We start from the raw sequence: 23763 nt of genomic DNA, 5'->3' as shown, positions 1-23763 counted from the left end.
ACAACTGCCATAATGATCAAACCGCCACGAAACGCCAATTTACCTGCGCCTCGAGAAACGCGTGAAACTCCATGATTGGCTGCTCGAAACCAGCCGAAGAAAAAAAGAAACAGAAACCAATCTCATAAATTACAACATCCTGCTAGCGATTTACTAACTAGTGGCCTTTCGCTGCTGGCACAGAAGTACGAATTTTCTATTCTGTCTATTCGATTAGTTGGGTATTTTAGATTCCAAAAATCGCTACATAAACGAAGAAGTGTGCAGAATTCACGAGTATCGGATGGATAAAATATTTATGAGGAAAGAAAAAGCAGACAAAGAGAGCTTACAAGAATGCGACGGGCGGATGACACAATCAGAATTCCAAATAGTCGAGGAGTGATAGAAAGCATGATTTATCGTGGCGCACATCCGGGCGACGAATGTCAAGAAGGATTATTTTTCACCACCCACACGAATACTATTACTTATCGATCATCGATCATATTATGCTGCTTCATTTCACGTCTCGTGTAAGCGAGAAGGTACAGCACAATATCACGATCAAAGGCGGCCAATGGGTGGAAGATCGAAATAAATGACTCCCAATTTCCATAGCTCACCCCTTCGAAAAAACAAAGTGTGAAAAAAACCCTCGACGTACTTCGTTACCAAGGCGCGTCAGGCCGTGGGAGCTTTCCACTTCGATCCGAAGGCGAAGCGGAATAAATTTCGAAAGACGCAACCAAGACGAGCTACTCTATCATAAACCGGTCGGTAGCGGCCACAAAACAGCCCAAACGTCCAACACCCGAAAGCGTCTCGCCGAAGGTCAATGCTAGGGATGGATGGATGGATTTAATTTATGCTACGCTATTTCTTTCCTTTTATTAGCATTACCGGCGACCAAATCGTACTTGGTGCAATCAATCTTGGCATCGATTTGAGGGTTGCAAAAAAGTAAAAAAAAAAACCTAACGCGTGTTTAACGACCGTTTTCGCTTTCTTCCCTCTGTCCCTGTCCAGGCAGATCCCCACAACCCGAGCGACCATGGTTGGACAAAGAATAGCAAACTCTTTACTGAAGAGATCCGCCTTTTCGTCGGCTCTGAACGTGCTGCCCAACGAGGCGACCGCGGGCACAGGAGCCCTGCTGGAGCCTTCTATCCAGCAGCAGCAACAGCAGCAGTCGGCGGTTAACGAGCAGTTCTCCCACGCCAGACCGTACACCGACGTGCCGGGTCCGAAAGGGTTGCCGATGATCGGCAACTCCTGGCGCTTTGCTCCAATCATCGGTAAGTGTTTTTTTTTGCTGCTCTATATTGTAAGGACGTCTAGGGCGGGTATGCTAAAATCATCGGTAAGTTTCGCCGCAAGGATTAAACATTCGTTTTACGTACGCAACGTGAAGACAGAAAGAGTTCTAGAGACTTAGCATAAATATCCAATATAGTTTAAATAAATGTAAATTATGGTCGAAATCTACGCTAGCAGGAGAGTTCCACAAGAACCACTGGCAGCCACACATGCCCCATATTCTGCTGTTTGACATTTAACTAGCACAGACGGGAAGGCTTTAGCAGAAGAATTTAGTTAACTAGCTTCCTAGAACACGGTCCTCTATAAAGCAATAAAATGAGGTTCGATCGGCGATATATTTGCATATTTAATTTCTCGTACCAGCTCAAACCGGTCTGGACACAGGTGGCATTTAAAAAAGTTCAGTTCCTTCGTGGCATGCTCCATACCGGATGCTTGTGGTCGTCAACGCCATCCCTACGTTAAAAACCGCGCCAAAATTGTTCATTTCATAAGCTCAAGGCCACGGTCAACGAGCATCTTAGCCCGGTTTTCCTCCGGCCGCTTCTACTGCCCAGACCTTCGACTCCTCCGGCTCGAACCTGCGCACAAAGAAAGTGGTCGCAAAGAAAGTGAGACTAAAGGAAGGCGCGCGCGAACCAAAGTACGAAGCGAAAGAGAAGCGAAAATAAACCGCTTACTTGCAGCGAACGAGCGGTAAGGGTAGTCCGGCCATGGTTTGTGGGTGGTGGGAGGAAAATTATCTCACCGGCGCCGCCATGTCTGGGTTGCAGGTGGAACCCTTCGATGGAAGCGGAGCTATTCCTCCATTTTCGGGGGAGGAAGTGCCTTCGTACGCGTAAACCGTGCAACGGTGGGCGTTCGATTTTGCAATCGATCGTAGGAAAATGCAGCCCCAAAGGTGCGTGAGCGAGTGCCGGTGTAAGGTGGAAGGCACGTAATGGATGAAAATGCAACAAAAGAATGTGCCAGTGCTCGGACCATCCACTCCGAATGGTGGCGCACTCATGTAACGATAAGTTATGCGCAGTATGGGGGCTTCTGGGGTTGCCTTTTTACCCACTTTTTTCACCACGCGAAGGTGGAGACGATCCACCCCTTCTCGTTGGGAGGCGAGGTGGGAGAATAGGAAAATGTGATCCGTTTCATTTGATTATTATGCCAGGGGGCGCCGATTCGATTGCGCCCATTTCACAATCGATTCGATCGTTATTACATCTTATGGCGCCAGGACGGAGGCCTCGGTGGGTGGATTTTCCACGAAGGTGGACCCACTCCTCAAGATGCAGTGTAATGGGCGAATGTAATTGTGATAACATTCAACCCCGTTTCGACTAGTGGGAGGTGAAATTGTGCGAACAATCAGTGTTCGCGTGCCCGACATATGAGCCCCATTTTGGGTGAGGAAATTTCAGTGCTCAGTTTTTCCTTCGCCGGCGAATTAGCTTGCAATACGATGGACACGAACGACTGCTGCCATGATAGGTGGCTGTCTTCTCGTCAGTTGTCACAACTTAACTGCACCGTCACCGAACAAACGCCCCTCGGTAAACGAAATCAATTTGCGCAAAATTAAGTAACGTGCGCAAATTTCGCGGAAAATAGCCACTTGCGTCTGTGGTGTTCATTACGCCAATGGGTCGCTTGCTCTCGAGCCACGGAACCGTAACTTGACGAAACATCACCGAGATAATGTCCACTTCTTGGGTTTGGGCTTGGAGCTCCACGGAAGATGGTGTCATTTCGTGGCAATAGCACCTGTCTCTATTAACGGACGGATTTGCACCGGAACATTAGCGAGTTGAAGCAGCATAAGCGTCACTTGTGAACGGCTTGTTTACGACAAGGCGTCAAACAAGCTCGAGTCCATCCTCTGGCCCGTTTTGGGGTGGAAGGAGATTTATTGCTTGTATTGCAGTTCCTCGCGAACGACAGCATTAATTGCGCTGACCTGCTTCAAGCCTGGACCTACCTTAAGAGCCCTCGAGGGAGTGGCAATTGCTTACCATCATCACCGGCGTCATATCGGAATGATGGTTATGGTTTTTCATCCCTGACGTCCGTACTTGGAACTGCAAATCCACAAATCGGGTTGAACATCATTCAGAAGGTTCCGAAAGGGGCCGCACGGCCAAAGGTTGCAGCATACACCGCGGTCCACGAGGCCATTGTGAAATGTGCCACCGCGTATCGAGAGCCTCCACGAGCCCGCGGTGCACTTACCCCGGTGTGGCCCCGGGAAGCCACGGTTTACATAATTTCTCGACGAATTTTGTTCAAACAGTACCAACCGCACCGTCCGCCCTCGATCGAGCACGGGAAGTTTTGCTCCACCATTTTCCCTCGCTGTGTGGGGGATTTTTTGTAGAGCTCTCCCTCTTTGTATAGCTCGCTCTCTCTCTCTCTCCCTCGGTTTCGTTGAGTAAGACAACCGCGGGTGACACGGTATGGCAGATTTCTTAACCTCTTTATTTGGGCACCACAGTGCGCGCGTCCTTTTGCCAACACCGTAAAGCTGGCCGCGTCCCGAACAATTTGCCCCTTTGTGTGGCCCGCGCACGCTGTTTGCACGGAATCATGTAACCGGTCGGACAGGATTGGGAGTTTCGGGGTCGTGGTTTCGTGCCTGTGTGTCCACGTCCCAATGACACAGTTTCCCGCCGGCAGTGACGTCGTCACCCTTTGCAGTATCGCTTGTTCAGCCGCGGTAGCGCAATTTGTTATCGATTAATCTACCCCCGTCAATGCACCCGGCAGGTGGCAAGGATGGGCACCCCGCCAAGGGTAAATACCTCCCTGCGGATGCGTAACAGGTCTCCGGCAGGTCACGGATGCTCCAGCAAAAGGAGGGTTGCGCTTTTTTCCTTCTCTTTTTTTTTGGAACCTGGGAACCCAAAATCAATCAACGGAACGCCTGTCGAGTCGGCGGACTCACGCCACCATTTTAAGAGCCACACATTGACGCCATTTTCAGGAATGGCTGCCTTTCGCAGCACGCCATCATCGTCGTGATTTAATACCGGGCGAAAGTGAAATCATCTTGCGAAAAGCCGCTTCCATCGGGGTCAGTCTTTGACGTCGTTCCAACTGCTGGCGGACTGGCACATTAAGGGACAGAATTAGATAAGGGACTGGGAAATAAGACGACGACGCTAACCAAAATTCGTTTTTAGGCTCATTGAGAATGACGGCTGGAAAGGTGAAAGAAAAACCTAACCGCCGGCTATTTGACAGAGATGTCAGAAGTTCGCGACTTTTCCGGGCTACGTTAGTCGCGGTTTGTGGTTTTAATGGCACCAATGGCTTCAAACCATCTAATACACCAACCAGTGTTGCGTAACGCAGCCTCTTTCTCTCTAATTTAGCTTAGTCATCCAAGAGTTGGTTAAGCTTCTGTGGTGCCGTTGTTGGCAAAATTAATTCTTGCATCTTCACAACGAAAAGCCATTTGCTCTTTTCAGAAAGGCACTAATAACAGCGACCAAAAGAAAAGATTATGCAGAATAACAGAGAAATGAGCACTTGTGTAGCGCATCCGGAATCTCTTCTTTCAGTTTGAGCTTAGGTGTGTCAGGTTTTGCTTGCCTGGTCTTCGACTGGAAGAATAAGAATGGTTCCGGGACTTATAATTCACACCTTCCGCGACGTGCCCTTGGGTCGATCCAAACCACCGACACCATCTCTAATGCGTGAAGAAAGCAAACGTGTTCAATATGCGATGTTCTTACCTCATCAGCATGTTCACCAAGCAGCTACAAGACGCGTATTACCATCCAACTACTCCCACTCTAACGATCCCAATCCTCGCACACACGTGGCGTGAGCCGTTGGCTAAAGCTCAACAACTCTACGAACATTTGCTATCAGGGACTACGCGAAAAATGAAGCCGTTACACCCTGGTGGCACCGTTGGCACTAGGGAATGACAAGCAAAGGTGTGTCACCATCGCGTTTGTGGTCGATTATTATGCGCCCGGTGACCGAAGGGTTTGCAAAATCAGCCGAGCTGCTAGTACTACTCCGAGCAGTAGTCCACCCAGCCCACGGGATTGGCGCATATTTTATGTTTTTGCCTTCGGCTGAAACATGCGAAAATGCGCACCGAAACGGGCAAATAGGCAAACATTCTTGCATCAGCGGTTCAGGTTTAGTAGCCTTCAGCTAATTGAACGTTTGGCACGGTGTGGGATCGATGGACGGCTGTGGGCGCTGCTTAATTGGCGGTGAAGAGGAAGAATTGCTTCATCAAATGAGAGTTGAGTTTGGTTTTACCTTTTTTTTACTACTTTACGTAATTGCTTCACTTCTCGGCAGGTCATAACTAGCTTCTAATCAACGCCACATCGAAGCTCATTTGAGGTGAATTTTCGACATCGACCCATTTTTTTCGGGGTTTGCATATTGGCTGTTCTAATGTCCGAACTCATTTATGTGCGGAAGGTGAAATCTCTAAGCGACAACGATTTCTTTTTTTGCTTTTTACATTTGCAACTAAATATGACGCAAATACCTCAACCAAGACTTCAAATTTCGACCATTGGCCTGTTAGCAAGTAAAATGCGTAACGAAATTAAATTTAATCTCATATTCGCACCTGCTTGTTTATAGCCGCCACATACACAATGAAGAAATCCCATCGGGCGCGTCCACTAATGCTACCTAAGCACGACCCCTCAGGCCTTTACGAAAAGCACCAAAAAGTGTGATAACTCCAACACGCGTACCGTTTGCCGAAAACAATTGCCCCATTTTGACGACGGCACATTACGTGGCCATGAGCAGCGAGGCGGTAAAAACGCGGCTTTCCACACGGGGCATGACGCTTTATTTCCCTAAAAAGTAAGTGTAAAATGGCCACCCGTCGAGTGGGTCCGTGCCAAGTGCGTGTCTGGTGGACATACGGGCGGCATATTCTTCGCAAACGCCGCTTCCTTGAGAGACTCGCCTCCAGTGGACATGCCAATACGGACACGGCCCAACCCAGTGCCGGCGTTGAACCATTGCCAGGTGTCGCGCGCAGGTTTGAATTTCCAATTTGTGACCACGACCACAAACACGCATTAATTAGCATAATGCCGGCGGAATACTAAACCGACACGTTGTTCGCCGCTCACGCGACAAGCAGCACTTGTTCGGTTCATGTTGCTCGTTTTTTTTTCATCCACCTCCGGGAAAACAGCCGGTAATTGTAATCTGATGTCGAGGCAATGTCGATTGGATCAATCTGATGAGAGTATATCGTTTGTGCGTGATCATACGATCATCACAAGTCGCGATCATCGCGAAACGTTAAAACGAGCCTCTGGAGCTTCTCCGGAGCTGGAATGCCATAAAGCGATGGGGTTTATTGTTGCCATCTTGCTGAAGATCGCTTGTGGGCTCAAGTGAGCGCGCTCACCGATAGAGAGGTAGAGTGCAAATACACTTCGCTGTACATCAAACACTTCATGTTGAGCGTAAGTGGGCTGCTGAAACTCGCAATGGCAGTTAGGGCCACTCCCAGCGTTGAACGCAGGCAAAAACTATTATAATGATGGCCACTTTTTCCTATGCTCGCTCTCGCCATTCACAGGCCAGTATAAGATCGAGGATCTGGACAAGGTAATGCAGGATCTGCACCGGCAGTACGGGCGCATCGCGAAGGTGAACGGTCTGATCGGTCATCCGGACCTGCTGTTCGTGTTTGATGCCGACCTCATACGGCACACGTTCAAAAAGGAGGAAGTCCAGCCGCACCGACCGGCGATGCCTTCGCTGCGTAACTACAAGTCTAAGATGCGGAAGGATTTCTTCGGTGACAACATGGGCCTGATCGGTGTGTAAGTAATCGTCCCGCTGTGTGCCTGGGTTCCCAACACCTTTTGGGGTTCAATGACTCAATCTCCCAAACTCCCCAGCTTCCCTAAAACATTCATCTCGTCTATTCCACAGTCACGGCGAAAAATGGGACGCCTTTCGCGCACAGGTCCAGCAGGTGATGCTGCAACCTTCGACGGCAAAGAAATACATCGCCCCTCTAGACGAGATCTCCTGCGACTTTATGGACAGGTAGGTTGCTCTCTCTCTCTCTCTGTAGCATAGCTGGTTGGCGTATCCGACAAGGGATGGGATTCACGAGTCGCACGATTCATTAGAGATAATCGTTCGCAGCGGGTCTTGGCTTGCTTGCACCATCTTTCTAAACGACATCGTATAGATCACGCATGAGGCCACTCGAAAACGAACCTCCAAAAAAACGAGAAGTTCAAAGTCGTCCAGTTTTCGCTATCGCTGTAACGTTTAGCAACCGTCGAGAAACGTGGTTTTTTAATGGATGTTTTAATGGCAGAAGGGAAAAAAGACAAACATACATTACTGTATACGATACGGGACTGAGATGTTCGTATTATTCCACCAAGTGGATCCTGACACACAACTGAAGCGTATGGAGCTAGGAATTCGTCATTTGATCGTTCATCTGACGTCAATGGTAATCAATTTATATAAAGCAAATTTCAAACAGTTCCGAAACCGGTTTAAGACGAACCAAGCTTCGGTACGAACCTATGCAGCTTCTCGGTTACTTCGTTTTGGTTTGTTTTCTCAATAAATTCTCCGAATTTTCTCGTCAAAATTTGCTGACAAAACCCCACAGAACAAACTTCTGCGAATCGTGCGCGTTTGAATAAGTAATTTACTTTTATCCACGCTCATCGCTTTCTTTCTTTGTCCCCCCTTCGTCATTTGCAGGATCCAGGAGATGCGTGACGAAAATAATGAACTCCCGGGAGATTTCCTGCACGAGCTGTACAAGTGGGCACTGGAGTGTAAGTATCTTTCACTGCGGCACCGATTAGGCGAGCACCAAGCCAACACGAGCTGATGCACACTGTGACAAACGAGCGTACTAATTAGGCGAAACATTTCCGCAAGCATACTCAATTTGCTTCCACCCCATTTTCCGTGTGCCGTCGCTTGCTGCGTGTGTCGAAGTCTCGATTGTTTTGCTTCATATTTTTCCCGCAAATCGTTTATTAACGTTATCCTCAACCGCTCATCCGCTCAATGTTTTAGCAATCGGTCGAGTGGCACTCGACACACGTCTCGGCTGTGTGTCGAAGGATGGCAACGACGAATCGAAGCGCATTATCAACTCCATCAACACCTTCTTCTGGACCGTGGCCGAAGTCGAGCTAAGGATGCCGATCTGGCGCATCTACGAGACGACCGCGTACAAAAACTACATCGGTGCCCTGGACACATTCCGAGAGTAGGTAGACATTGACCACGTGTCTGGGCGTGGGATCTCCCGTACGCCAGCATCTAACATTTTCTCCTTCTTCGATTGTCACGTACGAACGGTTAGGTTGTGCATGCGGCACATCAACATCGCCATGGAAAAGATGAACAGCAGCACGGAACAGAAGAGCGAAGAGTGTATCTCACTGGTGGAGCGAATTCTGCAGAAGACGAACAATCCAAAGATTGCGGCCGTGCTAGCGCTCGACTTGATAATGGTTGGCGTCGATACGGTAAGCTATTGAAGGAAACGATGACACACCATTGCACGCTCGGCACTCACTGCCTTTCCATCCTACCAGACGTCTGTGGCGGCGACCTCGACGATTTATCAGCTCAGCCAAAACCCGGACAAACAGGAGATCCTGTTCAACGAAATCAAGCGCAGTATGCCCACGCCGGACACGAAGTTTACGATATCGATGCTTGAAACCATGCCGTATCTGCGGGCTTGCATCAAGGAAACATTGCGGTAAGTGCAGCCTTCACGCCGTCAATGGCAATTTCGTAGGACACTGTTTAGAATGGGCTCGTCATTTGCGTCATTGCAGCATGTATCCGGTGGTGATTGGAAACGGACGTAGTTTACAGACAGACGCCATCATCGGTGGATATCACATTCCGAAGGGGGTAAGCAGAAAATCTCACTCTTTCGTGAGTGGAGTCATACCTTCAATTTCTCTGAATATCAATCTCTCGCTTTCTCTCTCTCTCTCCCTTCGAAAGACACACGTTATATTCCCGCATCTGGTCGTCTCGAACCTAGAACAGTATTTTCCCGAACCAGAGCGATTCATCCCGGAGCGGTGGTTGAAGCGAGGCGAGCTAAAGGAACACTCCGGATGTCCGCACGCTGGTCAGAAAATCCACCCGTACGTGAGCCTACCTTTTGGATACGGTCGGCGGACCTGCATTGGGCGACGCTTTGCTGAGTGCGAGTTGCAGATCCTGCTCTCGAAGGTACGGCTTTTCGGAGCTGTAGCCAGCAAACTCATTTGTAACGATCGACTGTCTTACGGGTTGCCTACTTTCGGGCGCATCTTTGTTCTTTTCCGACATTGTAGCTTTTCCGACGGTATCAGGTGGAATACAATTACGAGAAGCTCACTTACAAGGTGAACCCAACCTACATCCCCGATAAACCGCTAAAGTTCAAGCTCACCGAACGGACCAGCTAGGGAAGCAAAGTGGAGCCAGCTCAGCAGGAGCGTACGGACAATTAAAACAGCAGGCAGTCGGTCTGAGCTAACCTTATGTACATATACCAGTAAACGTTGAATAAACTAAGATAAGAAGCCACGCTACGGACAAAACCTAGCCGGAGCCTTTTTCCTGCTTAAAATAACGCTACCATAGGTTACACGTAGTTTGCCCATAATTATACATTCTCTGAAGCTATCCGACAGAAACGGCACTAAAAATAGGTTTGTAACTCGTTTACTCACTATTTTGCGGAATCGTTCAGCTGATACTCGTTGCTGCGGCAGAAGCACTCCTGCACGCCCGAATCCGACCACAGCCTTTTCATCGCTAATAGTAGATCCTCCGAGAATGGCTCTGTGTCGTGCATCCGTTGTACTACGTCGAACACCATCTTTGCGTCACACTGTGCAGAAATGAACGGGGAGCAATAATTAGATCATTACCATTCGAACTGCAAAACCCGTAGTACCCGGCTGTCTCGCTGGGCAAAAAAAAAAACAAAAGCCTCCAGAGCTACCGGATAAAACCACATTGGTGCTACAGAGCACCGAAGGATTCATAGGAAGCACACAAAAAACGGTAGCATTTGAAACACGACTCGTACGGCACGATGCCGACGGTGATGTGGCGATCTCACACGACCTAAAACGCAGCTTTTGCACCTCTTTAGAAGGCAAATAAAAACCACAAAAACCAAATGGGAAACCGAAACCACCGTGCCCCATACAACCGAAGCGCAATCATCCATTCTGTTGGCACATGGCGCACCAGTTTGCTGCCAGCATGCACGACCGCAGTCACACGTGGGTTTCGGCAAACCGCCCGTCGAACCGTCGATCGATCGTGAGAAGCGCCCGAGAGTGCATGCGGCGCCATGCCAACGGTGTCACATGAGAATTTCAATCACGCACGTTTAAATGCTCATGTACACAGTCAAGCCCCATAGGAGTCGGTTTCCGCTTGATCGATTGCGGATGGCCCCTTGCGGTGGGGTGCTAAAACCAAACACCTATACCTATAGTGGAAATGGGCGTGAAAATATGATTGGCGTTGTCACCGCTTACCTCTCGTTCGTTATTGCCGAACGCAATGCTAAGGTTTGGCATCGCTCGCAGAATTGCAACTAGTGATTGTATCGTGTTGCTGTACACTACTGGTCTATACTGTTTGAAATCCTCTGACGTAAAGCCACTTTCGTGAATAATTCTGTAATGGGATAGAAAGGAAAACTCGGTGAGAACGCGTGTGTGTTAGAATGCACTAATGTGACTGTTGTGCGTATAAATGTGCTGAACATTTTAACACGAAGTCGACCTTTAATGGAATCTCTTGTGAAACACCACGTATGCTTGAAACTCTCGTTCCCAATAAAGCTTTACCTAGATATCTAGATAAGTTGCAAAATAACGTACAAGAGACTATGGTATCCTGAAGCGCCCTCTACGAAGCTGGAAGATCTTAAACGTCTCCAAGAATCCGCTCAAAGTTTATTGAAAGAATAAAAGCATACACTACAATGCCCGTTGCTGCTCTTTTAGCGCTCTCAACACGAGCGCGAACAAACGACGATGATAGTTGGATAATAGTTTGTGGAGCGTCTCAATGGTGAAAACAAATCCAAAAAAAATCCCTCCATAAGCTTTCAGCAGAATGTACCGAGAGGCAATCGGGGGAAAACTACCCTTAGTGAGTTCCAATTGATCCACCGGAATACAAATGGGGCTACTCCATCGAAGTTGTGGCGGAAAAAAAGGAAGACGAAAAAAAACGGGACAGGGTCGAGACTACAAAAGCATATAAAGTGCAAGGGAGCGCCGGGAAAATCAGTTTACTCGCAATCGAGCCAAAGACAAAGGTCTCTTTGTAAGAAGTTTAACTTCGACGAACGCGCTAGTGGAAAAGACGGCAGGACCTGCAAGAACCAGCGGTGTAAGGACACTGGATTGCATGCAAAAAAAATCGATGGAAAAATCCCTCATCCCGTTCCACGGGGTGGTGCCGCGTCAGCACTCGTCTCACGGCAGCCAATGGTCGTCGTATGTTTATTCACTTTTTTTCGTTCCACCGATAGGTTCATGAGCGATGTCTAGCTTCCTGGGAACGGCCACTTGTGGTTGTCACTAGTACGGCACTGTGGAGGTTTTCCTGCCGTTTTCCACTATACCATATGGGATTGATGGCGGTTATGAAAGGGGGACGCCACACGCACACTAATGGAGCTACGACCTCCATCACGGTCCGGTGTTCGTAAACACGTCGAGAAGGAAAATATATGATCGCATGCGATTCACGCTCACGTGCGTTTTCTACCCCTATTCCAGTGACTTTTTCCTCCACAAGGATAGTGTATATTTAGTTGAAAAAAGGAGCGAAAAATAAAGTAATGCCTGGCTCGGGAGTGTCTCGGAACAAAGGAACATAAATTCTCTCCTGGACCCCATTTGCGTAGAACCCTCCGGAAAGGGTTGAAAAAAGTGCATATTAACTAGCGCACAGTCACAGGGTATGCATAAACATAAGGTCGGGCTGTTAGGGTGTAGTGTTGCTGGTGATAATTAAATCATATTTAAAAGATTTATGAGATAAGTAACAGGAGCTGGACGAAAACAATGACATCATAGGGTGACATTTCAAGAAAAGCGACAATACTTACTTCATCTGTTTAACGATTGTACTTTTTCCCGATTCGCCAGCGCCTGTAACGAGGAAGAGAAACAAATAACACGATATAGTAGGTGAAGAACGCAATGCGAGAGTGATAATCAATGGTAAATGTAGTTGTTAAATTTCTCTTATTTGCACGCCATCCGAACTCGGATATACTACCGATTCAAAGTCCTGCATATTGCATCAATACGAGAAACATTGCTTTGTGTGCAGTGTAAAATTAGATGTTTAGAACATTTCTTTCAACCGTACACCAACCCCCAAAGTGGTTTGAATTATTTAGAAAACCCCAACTGCGTGCTCAAAAGGCGCACGGGTCGCTTGATCTCCAGTGGGACGTCGTAAAAAGGCCTCATTCGATGGCGAAAAACCACCCTCCGATGGAGTGGATTCTTTCGTACAAGTAGTGGTACTTACTTACGAGTGCTGCAAATGGCGGAAAGGAGTGTGCAAATTTTCCAACAAACACAATAAATTAGCCGCGCGATGCGGGCGGTGGGAGAACAGAAACAGGAACCGGGAACCCCCTATTGACGTCATTCGGTGATCAATGGTTCGATTTTAGTTCGTCCGGTAATTTCTGGATCCGTGCGACCAATTCGTGCCCTCCATTGACGTTGCCGAGAGACCGAACAAGAAGACCCCACCCAGTGGCGATCTCGCGAAAATCGATACCACAGATCGATTCCGATGCGGACGAAAAGTAATGGTTCCTTTTGCCCGTGCGCTGGCAGACGTAGAGATAAATATTTAAACAGACACATTTTGCTCGCGGTGAGCTAAATTGAGGCTAAAGACGAAGCAAAAAAAAACCAAAGACAAAATGAAGAAAGAATAGACCGCCCACCATTGAAAAACGAAAATCAATTCATACCGAAGCTGAGTGCTGCTCCCAACGAGCAGTGCCATCCAGCGGCCGGAAACAGAAGCTGCTCGATCGTGTCGACGTTGAACGAATCGAAAAGCCTACTCTGATTTTGTGTTGTTTCCTCGCGAGAATGATTCGTTGAAGCGAGCGTTCTCACTTGCTTGCATTTGATGCCCATCGCAATCGGCATCCTTGGATGATCGCCCCGAAAGTGGTTTTCGGACAGCAACTTTTAACCGACGTGGGATTGGCATCGGGATCGTGCAAGTGTTTTTCGATCGGAAAAATGCCTCCTCCTGGCCGAGGCGGAGTAAGGAAAGCGTAAGAAAACAAAACCCCGGGTGCCGTAGCCCGATAAACACGGTGTGTTTACAATAGCTATTTGGCGGCTCTGGCTGGAGGGTGGACGATGGGGTGGCCCCTGGGTTTGGAGCGTTCCAATATTCGGGTTAGGTTATATTTAGAAAATTATTGCTCGCACACCAAAAACGCGCTGTCTCTGGGAACTCACAGAACCCCCTCGAGATCACGTTGGTCACGGGATACGCCGCGGGATCGACACTCTCATAATTTACGAGCGCCTGGCGTTTCGAATTTTTTTCTTTTTGCTACAGAGTTGGGGAAAAACGGGTCGAAGATACTGGCACGATCCACTTACACCATTCCGCCGGACAGGTACTTTGTGGTACAATGTAAAGAGGTGCATGGATGGGGGATTAAACCCGACAACCGATTCACGGTCGGGTGTGTTGCTCCTTTTTCGAATCCCTTTTTGGATGGCCTCCAAGGGTGTTGAATAATGCAGCGTGTGTACATGAATAATGGCGCTCCAAATGGGGAACGGATGGGAATAAGAGAGACCTGTTTGATGACGTTCAAATCCACACGAGGAAGAAAAAAAAACCAGCACTCCCAACAGGCTTTTCCAACGAGAAAGCCGCGAACGACGGGCGTATTCTTACCGAGCAGTAGCAGTTTGATGTCCTTGGCCGCCTGGATGCCGTCCTCCTTGAGATTACGCTCGATCAGGCGGCTCCTAGCGGCGGCAGCCCGTTCCTCAGCCGACTGTGCGCACCCCATAATGCGTATCGCTTCCGTGCAGAACGTTTTGGAGGTTTTTGTCGGTTCGGCCAAACGGTTTGGCCGAAATCACAGATGGGACTGGAAATGTAGTGGCGTGCTGGGGGCAAGACTTTGGAGACGATGGACCCAAGCAGGGTACCGGCCTTCGAACACGTCAGTAAGGATCAGTCACGCGTATCCTTTGGCTGCTGGTTGGCTCTGGGAGGAAAACTCACCACGCGCTGGTACCTAACCAAATCGAACCGGTCTGCCAAGGACCGGATGGAGAAGGAGCGAGTGTGTCGTTCTGCCCAACCGAGGGGTCACTTTCCTGCGATCTCGCACACTCTCACTCACACACACGCTCGCGCACACACAACACACACCGGTGGGGGTGTCTCACCTCACTCCACTTGATCGGCGCCGTTCTCCGTTTTATGAGCTACAATTTTCTACAATAAAGAGCAAGAGTACGGAATGGGAAAGCGCTCCCGGTCAGGCAAAGGGTGGGCAAAATCGGCGGAATGAATAAATAACCACCCTCTCCTTGGCGAGGGTGGCTAGCGAGAAGCACTTTCCACACGGAGGAGTGGATCTGTATGTCCTACGCCACATAAACCCGTTGCAAAATGACACTTTTATGGCGGGTGTGCGCGTTCGGAATCAGAAATTTTGCCATCTAAAGCCGATTAGAACTCGGGCGTGAGACGTTTCTTTTTAATGTTCAGTCTCTTTCCGTCACGATTGCGCACAAACAGCCGCTATGAACCGAGCGAGAGATAAGACTCGAGGAAAACGTTTTCCCATTCCTGTCTACTTCGTCTTTGCAGACACGAAAAAACAACCATCCGACCAATGTCTACTTTCGCCCGGTTCACAAGCTATTCTCCATGTCCTTGTGTGAACAGCTTTTAGCAGGATGCTGGAGGGATTTTCTGCTCCTTCTCTGTCCGTGTGACCAACTTCACGTCCAGCAGAATATAGTCATTTCACTTTCCACTTTAGCCGCGTTTAATCACTACCGGTTCCATAATTCGGCCCCGTGTTACATGTCACCGAACACCGGACCACAATCTATAACTGGCGTAACGGGAAAGCCCGGGCTGGGAAAACCGATGCCTCTATCGCCGTCGAGGACGTCCATTTAATGAATGATTTATTGTCTTCCACTCGGGCAGTATGGGCTTGGGAAAACGGCCGTGGAAATCTCGTAGAAGATGCGTTTATCTCAAGTGCAATATCGATTAGCGCGGGGAGGACGAAGATGATGAAGATGATGAGGATGATTGAGTGACGTTCGGGTCGGAGGTATTATTTCTCGTTTTTCGAAGAGCAAAATATAGATTAATCCTGCGCTCAGTCGATTGCAAGACAAACACGTGTTAAAGTCCATTTAGTTGTAGGATTTTCTCTCTCGGTGTGGGATTTTTCCTACCGATTTCGAACCTTACTGCAGTCATAAAATTTGCAGGAGCCATTACATTTAATATTCACAGCAAATAAAGTCATCTTCTTCGACTTTTCGAGTGGCATCTTAATACAGGAAAGGCGTTGGCTTTTTTGTCGCAAAAACGTGTCTCCGCAATCGATAATTTTCGGTCGGGGTTTTTTACACGCATTCGTCAGATTCGCACCCTGATGAGTGATCCAAAACTACCCCTTGGGTTCAGCGAAGAGTTCGACCCCAATTCACCGACAAAATGGGGGTGGGAAACATATCCCCCCCACCACCTCGAGCAACGCTTTGTTTCGCGTGCCAAAACAACCGGCCTCATTCGAACGGAGAACGTAACCGGCTGGTGGTGGTAAGTTTTTCCTCGTCACTAAACGGACATGATCTCTCCCTCTCTATCTCTATCTCTCTCTTACTGGCTATGCTCTCTCTCTCTCTTTCTCGTTGCGCTCTCGAACACGCTCGTTAATTTTTGGGGCTGGGTTTTTCAATCGAACGGAATGGCTGGAAAAAAGACAAAAAAAAAACGCACACACCAAAGTGGAGCACGGTTTTTTTGTATCCCACGACGGTGAGTGATATTTTTCCGCGCTTTTAAGGACTTGCTGACATGCAAATGTAATTCATATTTTGGTCGCCTCGGTCGCCTTTGCCCGGCCGTTTTCTCCGAGTACCTCCCGGCGCCCCAACCCGTGCTGACGATAAACGCAAACGCCAACGAACCGTCTCCTCTGTTTAGGGTCGAACCGGCTTGTAGAGTGAGCGGCGTAAGGAATGAGGGGTTCAAACGGCCACCGCTACCATTTCCGCGCTACTGCGCATGATCGTTGCAATTTTTGCCAGCATTTTCCCGGCGGTTTCCCCGTACGGGGGGAGCGGCTCAAGAGAGAAAGAGAAAAAAACACACCATTTTCCACTAACAATGCTAATTTCGAGGACTATTTTTCCTCGCTTCGCTTGACCTCGAGTGCGCCTTGGGCTCGGACTCGCGTTTGCGTTTGACATCGTTTTGCGCCGCACATGACGAAAGATGACTGGGCGCCGGAAAATGAAAAATAAATTGTGAAAAGTTCCCCATTTTCCACCCTGACATCTGTGCTCCAGGAGCATGTTCTATTGGGCGCTTCCCTGCATGAGAAGTTTCCGCGTGTTTTGAAAATTAACCTAATGACTCTCGAGCAACTGGACAGCAACTTCCGTGGAAAGGGCGTTAAAGGGCGGGTTCGTTCCATCATTTATTCAGACCGATCCCACCGTCATCAATACGTGCGCTACCGGTGCACGATCGGAAACCGAACAAGCGGAATTATATTAATTTTATTGGTCAATCCAATCAATGCCATTTATAGCACCAGACCCCGCGGTCTCCGGGTCGTATCGATCGGCTGATATAGTTATTAATAGTGCGTCGCGGCACCTGACGTTAGTGGGTCAAAGTGTTCGAAACCCCTTTCGCAACCAAAACCACAGGCAAGACGTGATGAAGTAAACAGCCGAACTCATGCGCCAACGCGTGATTCATTCAATTCACCATCATGTTGATGGAAAGTTAGTCATTGATAAATAAGAGTAGCCAAACGTATGAAAGAATGGTATATTCATTCAATTTAGGACAAACAATTTTTATGTTCTTCGCTAGCTAAGCACTCTGAAACATAAAAAACACATCTTTTAAGCTGAGACATACTCTAGTTCTTCCTATAATCTATATCATAAAGCTTGCACAAAGCAGAATAGCCGATTTGAATGCAAATGGAATTGATTTCTACTCAAACTCCATCTGAAATAAGCATCCTGCAGAAGTGTAGAGCAAAAGCCGAACAGCCATGTACATTAATCCGTACTACTGCAGCATACCTCAACGATCGAGATCGTAAAAATAAACCTTTGTTTTGTAAAATTCATGCAGCACGACGTGCATACTGAATCGAAGACGCGAATTAACCGGTCGAGTGCCAATAACGACCCGGCTCAGAAGCGCTAATAATAAATTATGCATAAAACATTGAGAAGTAGAGTGCGAGTGAATGTATGTATACCAGAGCGAAAGAAAGAGAGAGAAAGTACTTTACCAAACGGCTAGCCAGCGCCCAAAACCCGACCATCAACACCCGATGGAGGCGCTTGGTGGCTGGTACCGTAATTTCGGTAACATAATCCCTGCGGCCATCGCTCCCATGTGAACAGCCGCAGAATAACGCTTCTTGCCCCGCCCCGCCTTTAGGCAGGGCCTTATCGCGTAGCGTAGGCTAGCAGGCTTATTTCTGTGTCGAGAAGACTCACTAAATAAATACAAGAGAAAAACTACCGCGCCAAAGGAGACCGTATCCCTTCAACGCAAAGTTGAGAAGCATGGTAGGGGCTTTTCCTGCTAAAGCTTTTGCCTCCTAATCATCAACGAATCCTTAACCGGTGAGAGCTGCTCGTACGGTTTCCATCGCTCCCTGAGGCGTTTCCTGCACCGGGTTCGTGCGTAAGTGTGCGATTTTAAAGGAAACGCCATCCAGCACTCTTCCTGTGAAGAACAAAAAAAACGCACACCATCATTGGCTTGGGATGAAAACTTTTCCAGCTCGACTCCTTCCTTCCATTTGACCTTGAAGCTCCTTTGACAAAACAACGCCTACTGTGGAGCTCTGCGATACGCTTGGTTTCGCAGCAGGCATTGGAATGAGAAGAAAACTCTCCCGATTTGTTGTATGAGAGTTTTCCTTCTTGTTATTTCGCACGAAACGCAGTGTCAAATCTGATTGATAAGCGGATTCGTACGATACAGGAAATGGAGATTCCACTTTTCAAGGCTTGAATAGGCCAGCTTCCGTTCGATTTCGTCCCAAGCCATAAAACGCGAGCTTTCGCCGAGCTTCCTCTCCCGATTAGGAAGAGAAGAAATACTGTGTGCAAGAGTGAGATAGAGAGAGAATGAACTCGAGAAGTCAAATCTCGACAAAGCAAAACTACTTCGCAAAGGACACGTCCCGTCGGCACTGCTAACAAGCCACCGCCGCGCGCGTCCATTTGCCGAAGAAGTGAAAGTTTTGTACACTTTTACTAGTCCCTCACTGACTCCCCACATTGCCCCGTTGCACCCAACAAGATTACAATTTCGGGAGAAGGGACCCAAAGGGAGCCTTGACGCAATACACACGCGCCCCGTGCGCGCGAATGTGTGCGTAGTTGTGCTTTTATCTCATTACTACCAGCATCTCTGAGTCACGGTAGAAACCGTCCTACGTAATCGATTTCATGCGGCAGCAGCATCTGTACCAAAGAAAACCGTTCGTTCTTTCTCACTTTCTCGTTGGCTCCCGATTGGCTCTCTCGTTTTTGCTAATTTATTTTTGATTCCAGCCATTGCTGAATGTTTTCGTTCACGGAATTTCCTTCCCACCATTGTGGGGGGCTTCTGGGCGAAACGACACACACGGTTTCCATCGTACAAATACCACGTTCCATGTGCTACAGAGAGTGAGAGAAAGAGCACGAACGAGAGAGAGAGATCGGGAAACCTTATTACTTGAGATGAAAACCAGGCACGCACATTCCCTTCGGGTGGTCGAAATATTGCTTGCCGAGGAATCCTAACGACATACTTCGGAGTTCGGTGGCCGTTGCTTCTTAGTGTTGGGGTAAAGTAACAGCAACAAAAAAAACCAACGATTTGAACTCAGAAAGGGACGCGGTTGGCCGATCTCCGATGGCGATCCAAACTGATATTTCGCGTTGGCGAAAGGGTTGTTTCACCCAAACTTACGCCTTAGGAACCCGGCCCGGTCGAGAGCATTGAAATTTGTTTTTACTTTCGAATAAAACAAACAACGGGTTATGCCTCGGAAGATCCTTTGTGTCTATCTTTAGGACTAAAAGGATGCGTACCCTCCTACGCACAAAGGGAGCTATTGTTGTTTAAGCTGCCCTAAAAGAAGAAATAAAATACACGAGTTATCCCGGCGGGGGGCATTATAACTTTGTAAATGAAATAAAACTCCGTTGGTCACCGGTTGTCGGAAAATATTACTTATCTCCACGAGAGTAATGAAATTTTTCTTGCTTTTCCATTCCATGGTGGGAGGTCGCAACTCTGGTGGAACCATACAAAAAGGGTTCGGTATCACTGGAAGAGATGCTTCGAAAAACAAGCAGCTACTCGTCCGTAAGTGGTTGTTCCGAAAATAACCCTAACGCCAAACGCCAATAATGACGGCCATACGGCAACACCAACGAAAACAAAAATGTACATCATACGAACGAGTCTAAAGCGTTGGGAGGTATTTTCTTATAGTTCCTCTTGCCCATCAAGATCCAACTACACAAATTAAACAGCAGCTATAGACAGAGGTAACCTGTCAACGAGTCGAACCACACAACAGGTGTGGCGCATTCGAGATGCAATATGACCAAAATGTGTATCGACATTCTACTGCATAAAAAACGACTAAATCTGGAATGTGATCGATATGTCCATGGGTGTGGAAATCTGACTAATGTCAACAGGATAGAAACCCTCCAAAGCACGAACCAAGAGGGAGTTTTCCGACCATCACATCACGTCAAACCATCTCCAAAGAGCGTGTTGTCGTGTCAGTAAGTGAAAATAGATAATGATGGTCTGGAGGATGAGGTTAGCTTCTTACCATGAACCTTTGTCCCGCCGGTACAGTTTTATTATACACCTTCAGTGGTTGTATGTACCCTTAAACACTTTTTTAACTAGGCAAAAAAAGAGATAACCATTTTTATATCCAGAAAAACACCTATATATTATCCAGCTTCGAGAAAAATCATTTTCAGGGACGATGTGTCTTCATATCACAGAGACGTGGTATTATTATACCGACGTGATAACAAATATACTCCCGCAATTACGATTCCAAAAACACTGCAAGCGGATGGAGTTCTGCTACATGGTTGCATCATCACGAAAACCCACATTCCAGCACGTGGGCGGGAGCGATATAAGCGCTGGCATGGGTACAACTTCCGCTCGAATGCCGTTCGGTTTTGGCACCAAACCTTCCCACCAGGCATCCTGTTGCACCGACCAGCACAGGAAGGATGCATCGGCCAGCAACAGATAACCGGTTGGACACGATGTTACACAGCCAGCGCTTGGCACCGTCGGCTAGCGGAAGTTGCTGGTGTCTCCCGTACTGGACAGTGTCCGGTGGCGGATGTTTCAACGGCTTTCACCTACCTCACTTGAATTACCCTGACCGAAGCAACAGGAGTCATTGGCGAAGAAAGAGAGGACGCCAACGAATTTGGAGCAGAGCCACACCTTATCGAACACCGACGGCAAAAGCGCACGGTTGTGGGACGAATGCAGCAAAAGCCACTTTTATCCATCACCGGAAAAGCGATTACACACCACCCTGCAGCAGTAGCAGAAGGCGTAACGTACCACAGAAAATCTACTTATCGCGAGTGGAAAACGGGGTGTGCGGTTTATAAATAAACACCGGCTGATAAAGTGCAGAGGCAGGCGCAGGAGTGCGAAACCCTACGAGAGCGCTGGTGGTCCTCACGGACGCCATACGGCGCGCAAAGGAGATGCAGTGAAGTCATTTTTATTTAAAGTCTCTAATTCTGGATTGTCGTGGTGGGAAGGTAATTTATTTGTCTTCACTTATATCGGGTACTACGCTCTGGCACAGGGTTGATGTAGCTATTGTTCTTTGAAGTGGAAAACACACTCAAAAAAAACTTTAATCAGTTCAACAACTCCAAATAGCTCTGTAGACCTGGTTGTAAAGAAACTAGACATTAGAATGGGAGTCGAGCTTTTTTGTGAGCCAAACACACTATCCATTCAACAAAAAGGAACAATGTAACTAAAACAGCTACGAAGCGAATGCTTTTCCCTAAAAAGCTTGTTTAAAATCTACCTCTGGAATAAAGTATGCATAGTGCACCTTTTCCGAGCGAATAACTGCTGGCATTCTGGCAGCTAAAACAATTTGACTCGACATGACCAACTCTTCGAAGAAGCAACTCGCCCGTATGGAGCAGCAGCTGTCCGGCTGCCAGTTAACTTGCCGAAAACTGCCAACTCATGCAACAAATCATAATGCCGTGAAAATTTGCTAGCATTTTTCCGAGGCACAACATTCCTTAAAAAAACGGCTCGAAATTCGCGACGCCACGGTCGTATCCTTGTCACGTTTCAGCCCCCAGTCAGTGTAGTATGTAGTGGCTGGATGCTGTTGCTCTCATCTTCCTTGAGAACCGTTGCTGTGTGCGTATCAGCGCCTGCAAGGATCTATGTGTGGCAGCACCGGGCGGATCCAGACCACAGGTCAAATGGTGAGAAAGAAACGGCACTACGCGTGCACGAACTGGAACAGTGTGTGCGTGCGCGTACCCGAGGGTAGCGGAAAAATCGATACCTCCCAGTGCCTCGGGGGGATGAACGTAGCAGCGTGACCTCCCGCGTGTGTTTGTGAGGCGAGATGTTGTTAACTTGCTTGCCCAAAAAAGCCCCCAACCACCACCACACGGAGAGGGTTTAAAAGGACCCCATAGCACAAACAGGGTAGCTGAGCAGACAACAACGGGCAAAATGATTGTTGGCAGGATGATGTTCACGGGACCACATTTTCCTCCACAAAACGTGTGCACACAAACACGCGCGCGTGTGTATATATGGAGGCGCCCCCCATTCTTCTTTTTGTAGAGCATTCAGGAGACTTGCTCTGGGGAGGAACGCGTTTGCGCGCACATTTTCCCACCAACACCACGATGCAAGCTGACGCGTGGAAAGGTAGTACTACTGAGGTTTGTGTAGAGAGGTAGAATGTCAAACTCACGGCACATGGTCACACGCGCAAGGAGCATAACGCTAACTGTGAATTTTGCACGCGCACACTCGCACACACGCCGACACTGTGTGCGGTGGGGAGTTTTCCCAGCGAATAACTGAGCAATTTAGGATAATTTTTCCAGCCAGCATTCCCGATTATCTCCAAAGTTCAGCCAAATTATATTCTCCAACTCCACCAAGCGGTAGTCATCGTGATAGTAACAAGGATGAGCGATAGTAACGCTCACGTACACTAACGAACTCATCACTAATACCATGGTCATCATCTTCACCGACACTAGCGCACATTGCAACATCCTGAAATCCTGTGAAGGAACGCGCCTTTCGAGATGCTCGAGGGAATTTTCCACGACCACCCAACCCAGCGCTAGTTTTTCCTCAACCACCTTACACTGTCGTGCTGGTTCTCGACGGGTCACGGAGTTTTGGAAAAAAAAAAACAACAACGAGGGAGCAACATTCGTATAATCCGTTTGTCTAATGCCTCCATTAACACTTCAACTCCCCACCACCGACCGTTGGGTCAACGGAAAAGATCTCCCTTTGCGGCTCTATCTTCCGCACACGCAGGTGCTGATGGACACGCCGTGTGTTGCACACGCGATCAAACAGGGAAAACGCTCGACCCAGAAGGAGGCGAGAAAATGGGCGTTCTATTTTCCTCGTTCCAAGAAATTTTGTCACTCAAGCGTCGGTCACCATCAGCTACAACTCGTGGGCCAATCGTCGGAAGAACAATAACAGCAACGAAATGCACAATTTTCACCATCACCGACACACATCCACACACACACACACACGTGACGCACGCACATGAGGCGTGCGTTTATTTTTTCACGCACGCCACTGTACCGTACCAGAGTGCTGGGTGAAAAACTCCACGCATCCCAACATCACAATTCAGCGCCCACTGTCCGCCCTGGCACGCGGGATTGAAAAACGCTGGGAAACGGAGCGCTCCCTCGAGTAGGTGTTGGCTTTTCCAGATTTGTTTTCTTTCGGCTTCGGCTCACACGAAGCAACAGCGCAACCAGACCCCGCAGTGCACGAGCCAAATGGAATCACTCACACGCGCTGTACCACGGCACGGGAAAGACCAGAACGTGGAGC

The 23763-nt window shown here is 48.2% G+C and overlaps 2 protein-coding genes across 5 annotated transcripts in view; one reads left to right on the top strand and one right to left on the bottom strand.

Moving 5' to 3' along the window:
* LOC128727853 (G protein alpha o subunit) overlaps window positions 1–23763 on the bottom strand; it is a 45969-nt gene that overhangs the window by 14346 nt on the left and 7860 nt on the right. Inside the window, exons 1-4 of one of the 4 annotated variants that reach the window (XM_053821801.1) lie at window positions 14281–14398; window positions 12437–12479; window positions 10791–10989; window positions 10026–10135 (exon numbers count right to left, since the gene is read on the bottom strand). In XM_053821801.1, coding sequence (XP_053677776.1) covers window positions 10026–10135; window positions 10791–10989; window positions 12437–12479; window positions 14281–14398 — 470 coding nt within the window. Of the gene's footprint in view, window positions 1–10025; window positions 10187–10790; window positions 10990–12436; window positions 12480–14280; window positions 14399–23763 lie in introns of those variants that run through there. The other 3 variants (XM_053821803.1, XM_053821804.1, XM_053821802.1) reach the window with 3 other exon arrangements.
* On the top strand, window positions 1034–9850 carry LOC128727852 (probable cytochrome P450 49a1). Its single transcript, XM_053821799.1, has 10 exons — window positions 1034–1277; window positions 6875–7121; window positions 7234–7350; window positions 8032–8108; window positions 8356–8551; window positions 8648–8813; window positions 8883–9052; window positions 9132–9210; window positions 9307–9540; window positions 9645–9850. The coding sequence occupies exons 1-10, from the start codon at window positions 1034–1036 to the stop codon at window positions 9756–9758; spliced, it is 1644 nt and encodes a 547-aa protein (XP_053677774.1). The 3' UTR covers window positions 9759–9850.

Source organism: Anopheles nili, chromosome 3, assembly GCF_943737925.1.
Source record: "Anopheles nili chromosome 3, idAnoNiliSN_F5_01, whole genome shotgun sequence".
Classification (NCBI taxonomy): Eukaryota; Metazoa; Arthropoda; class Insecta; order Diptera; family Culicidae; genus Anopheles; species Anopheles nili.
This window is presented reverse-complemented; position numbering and strand designations above follow the sequence as displayed.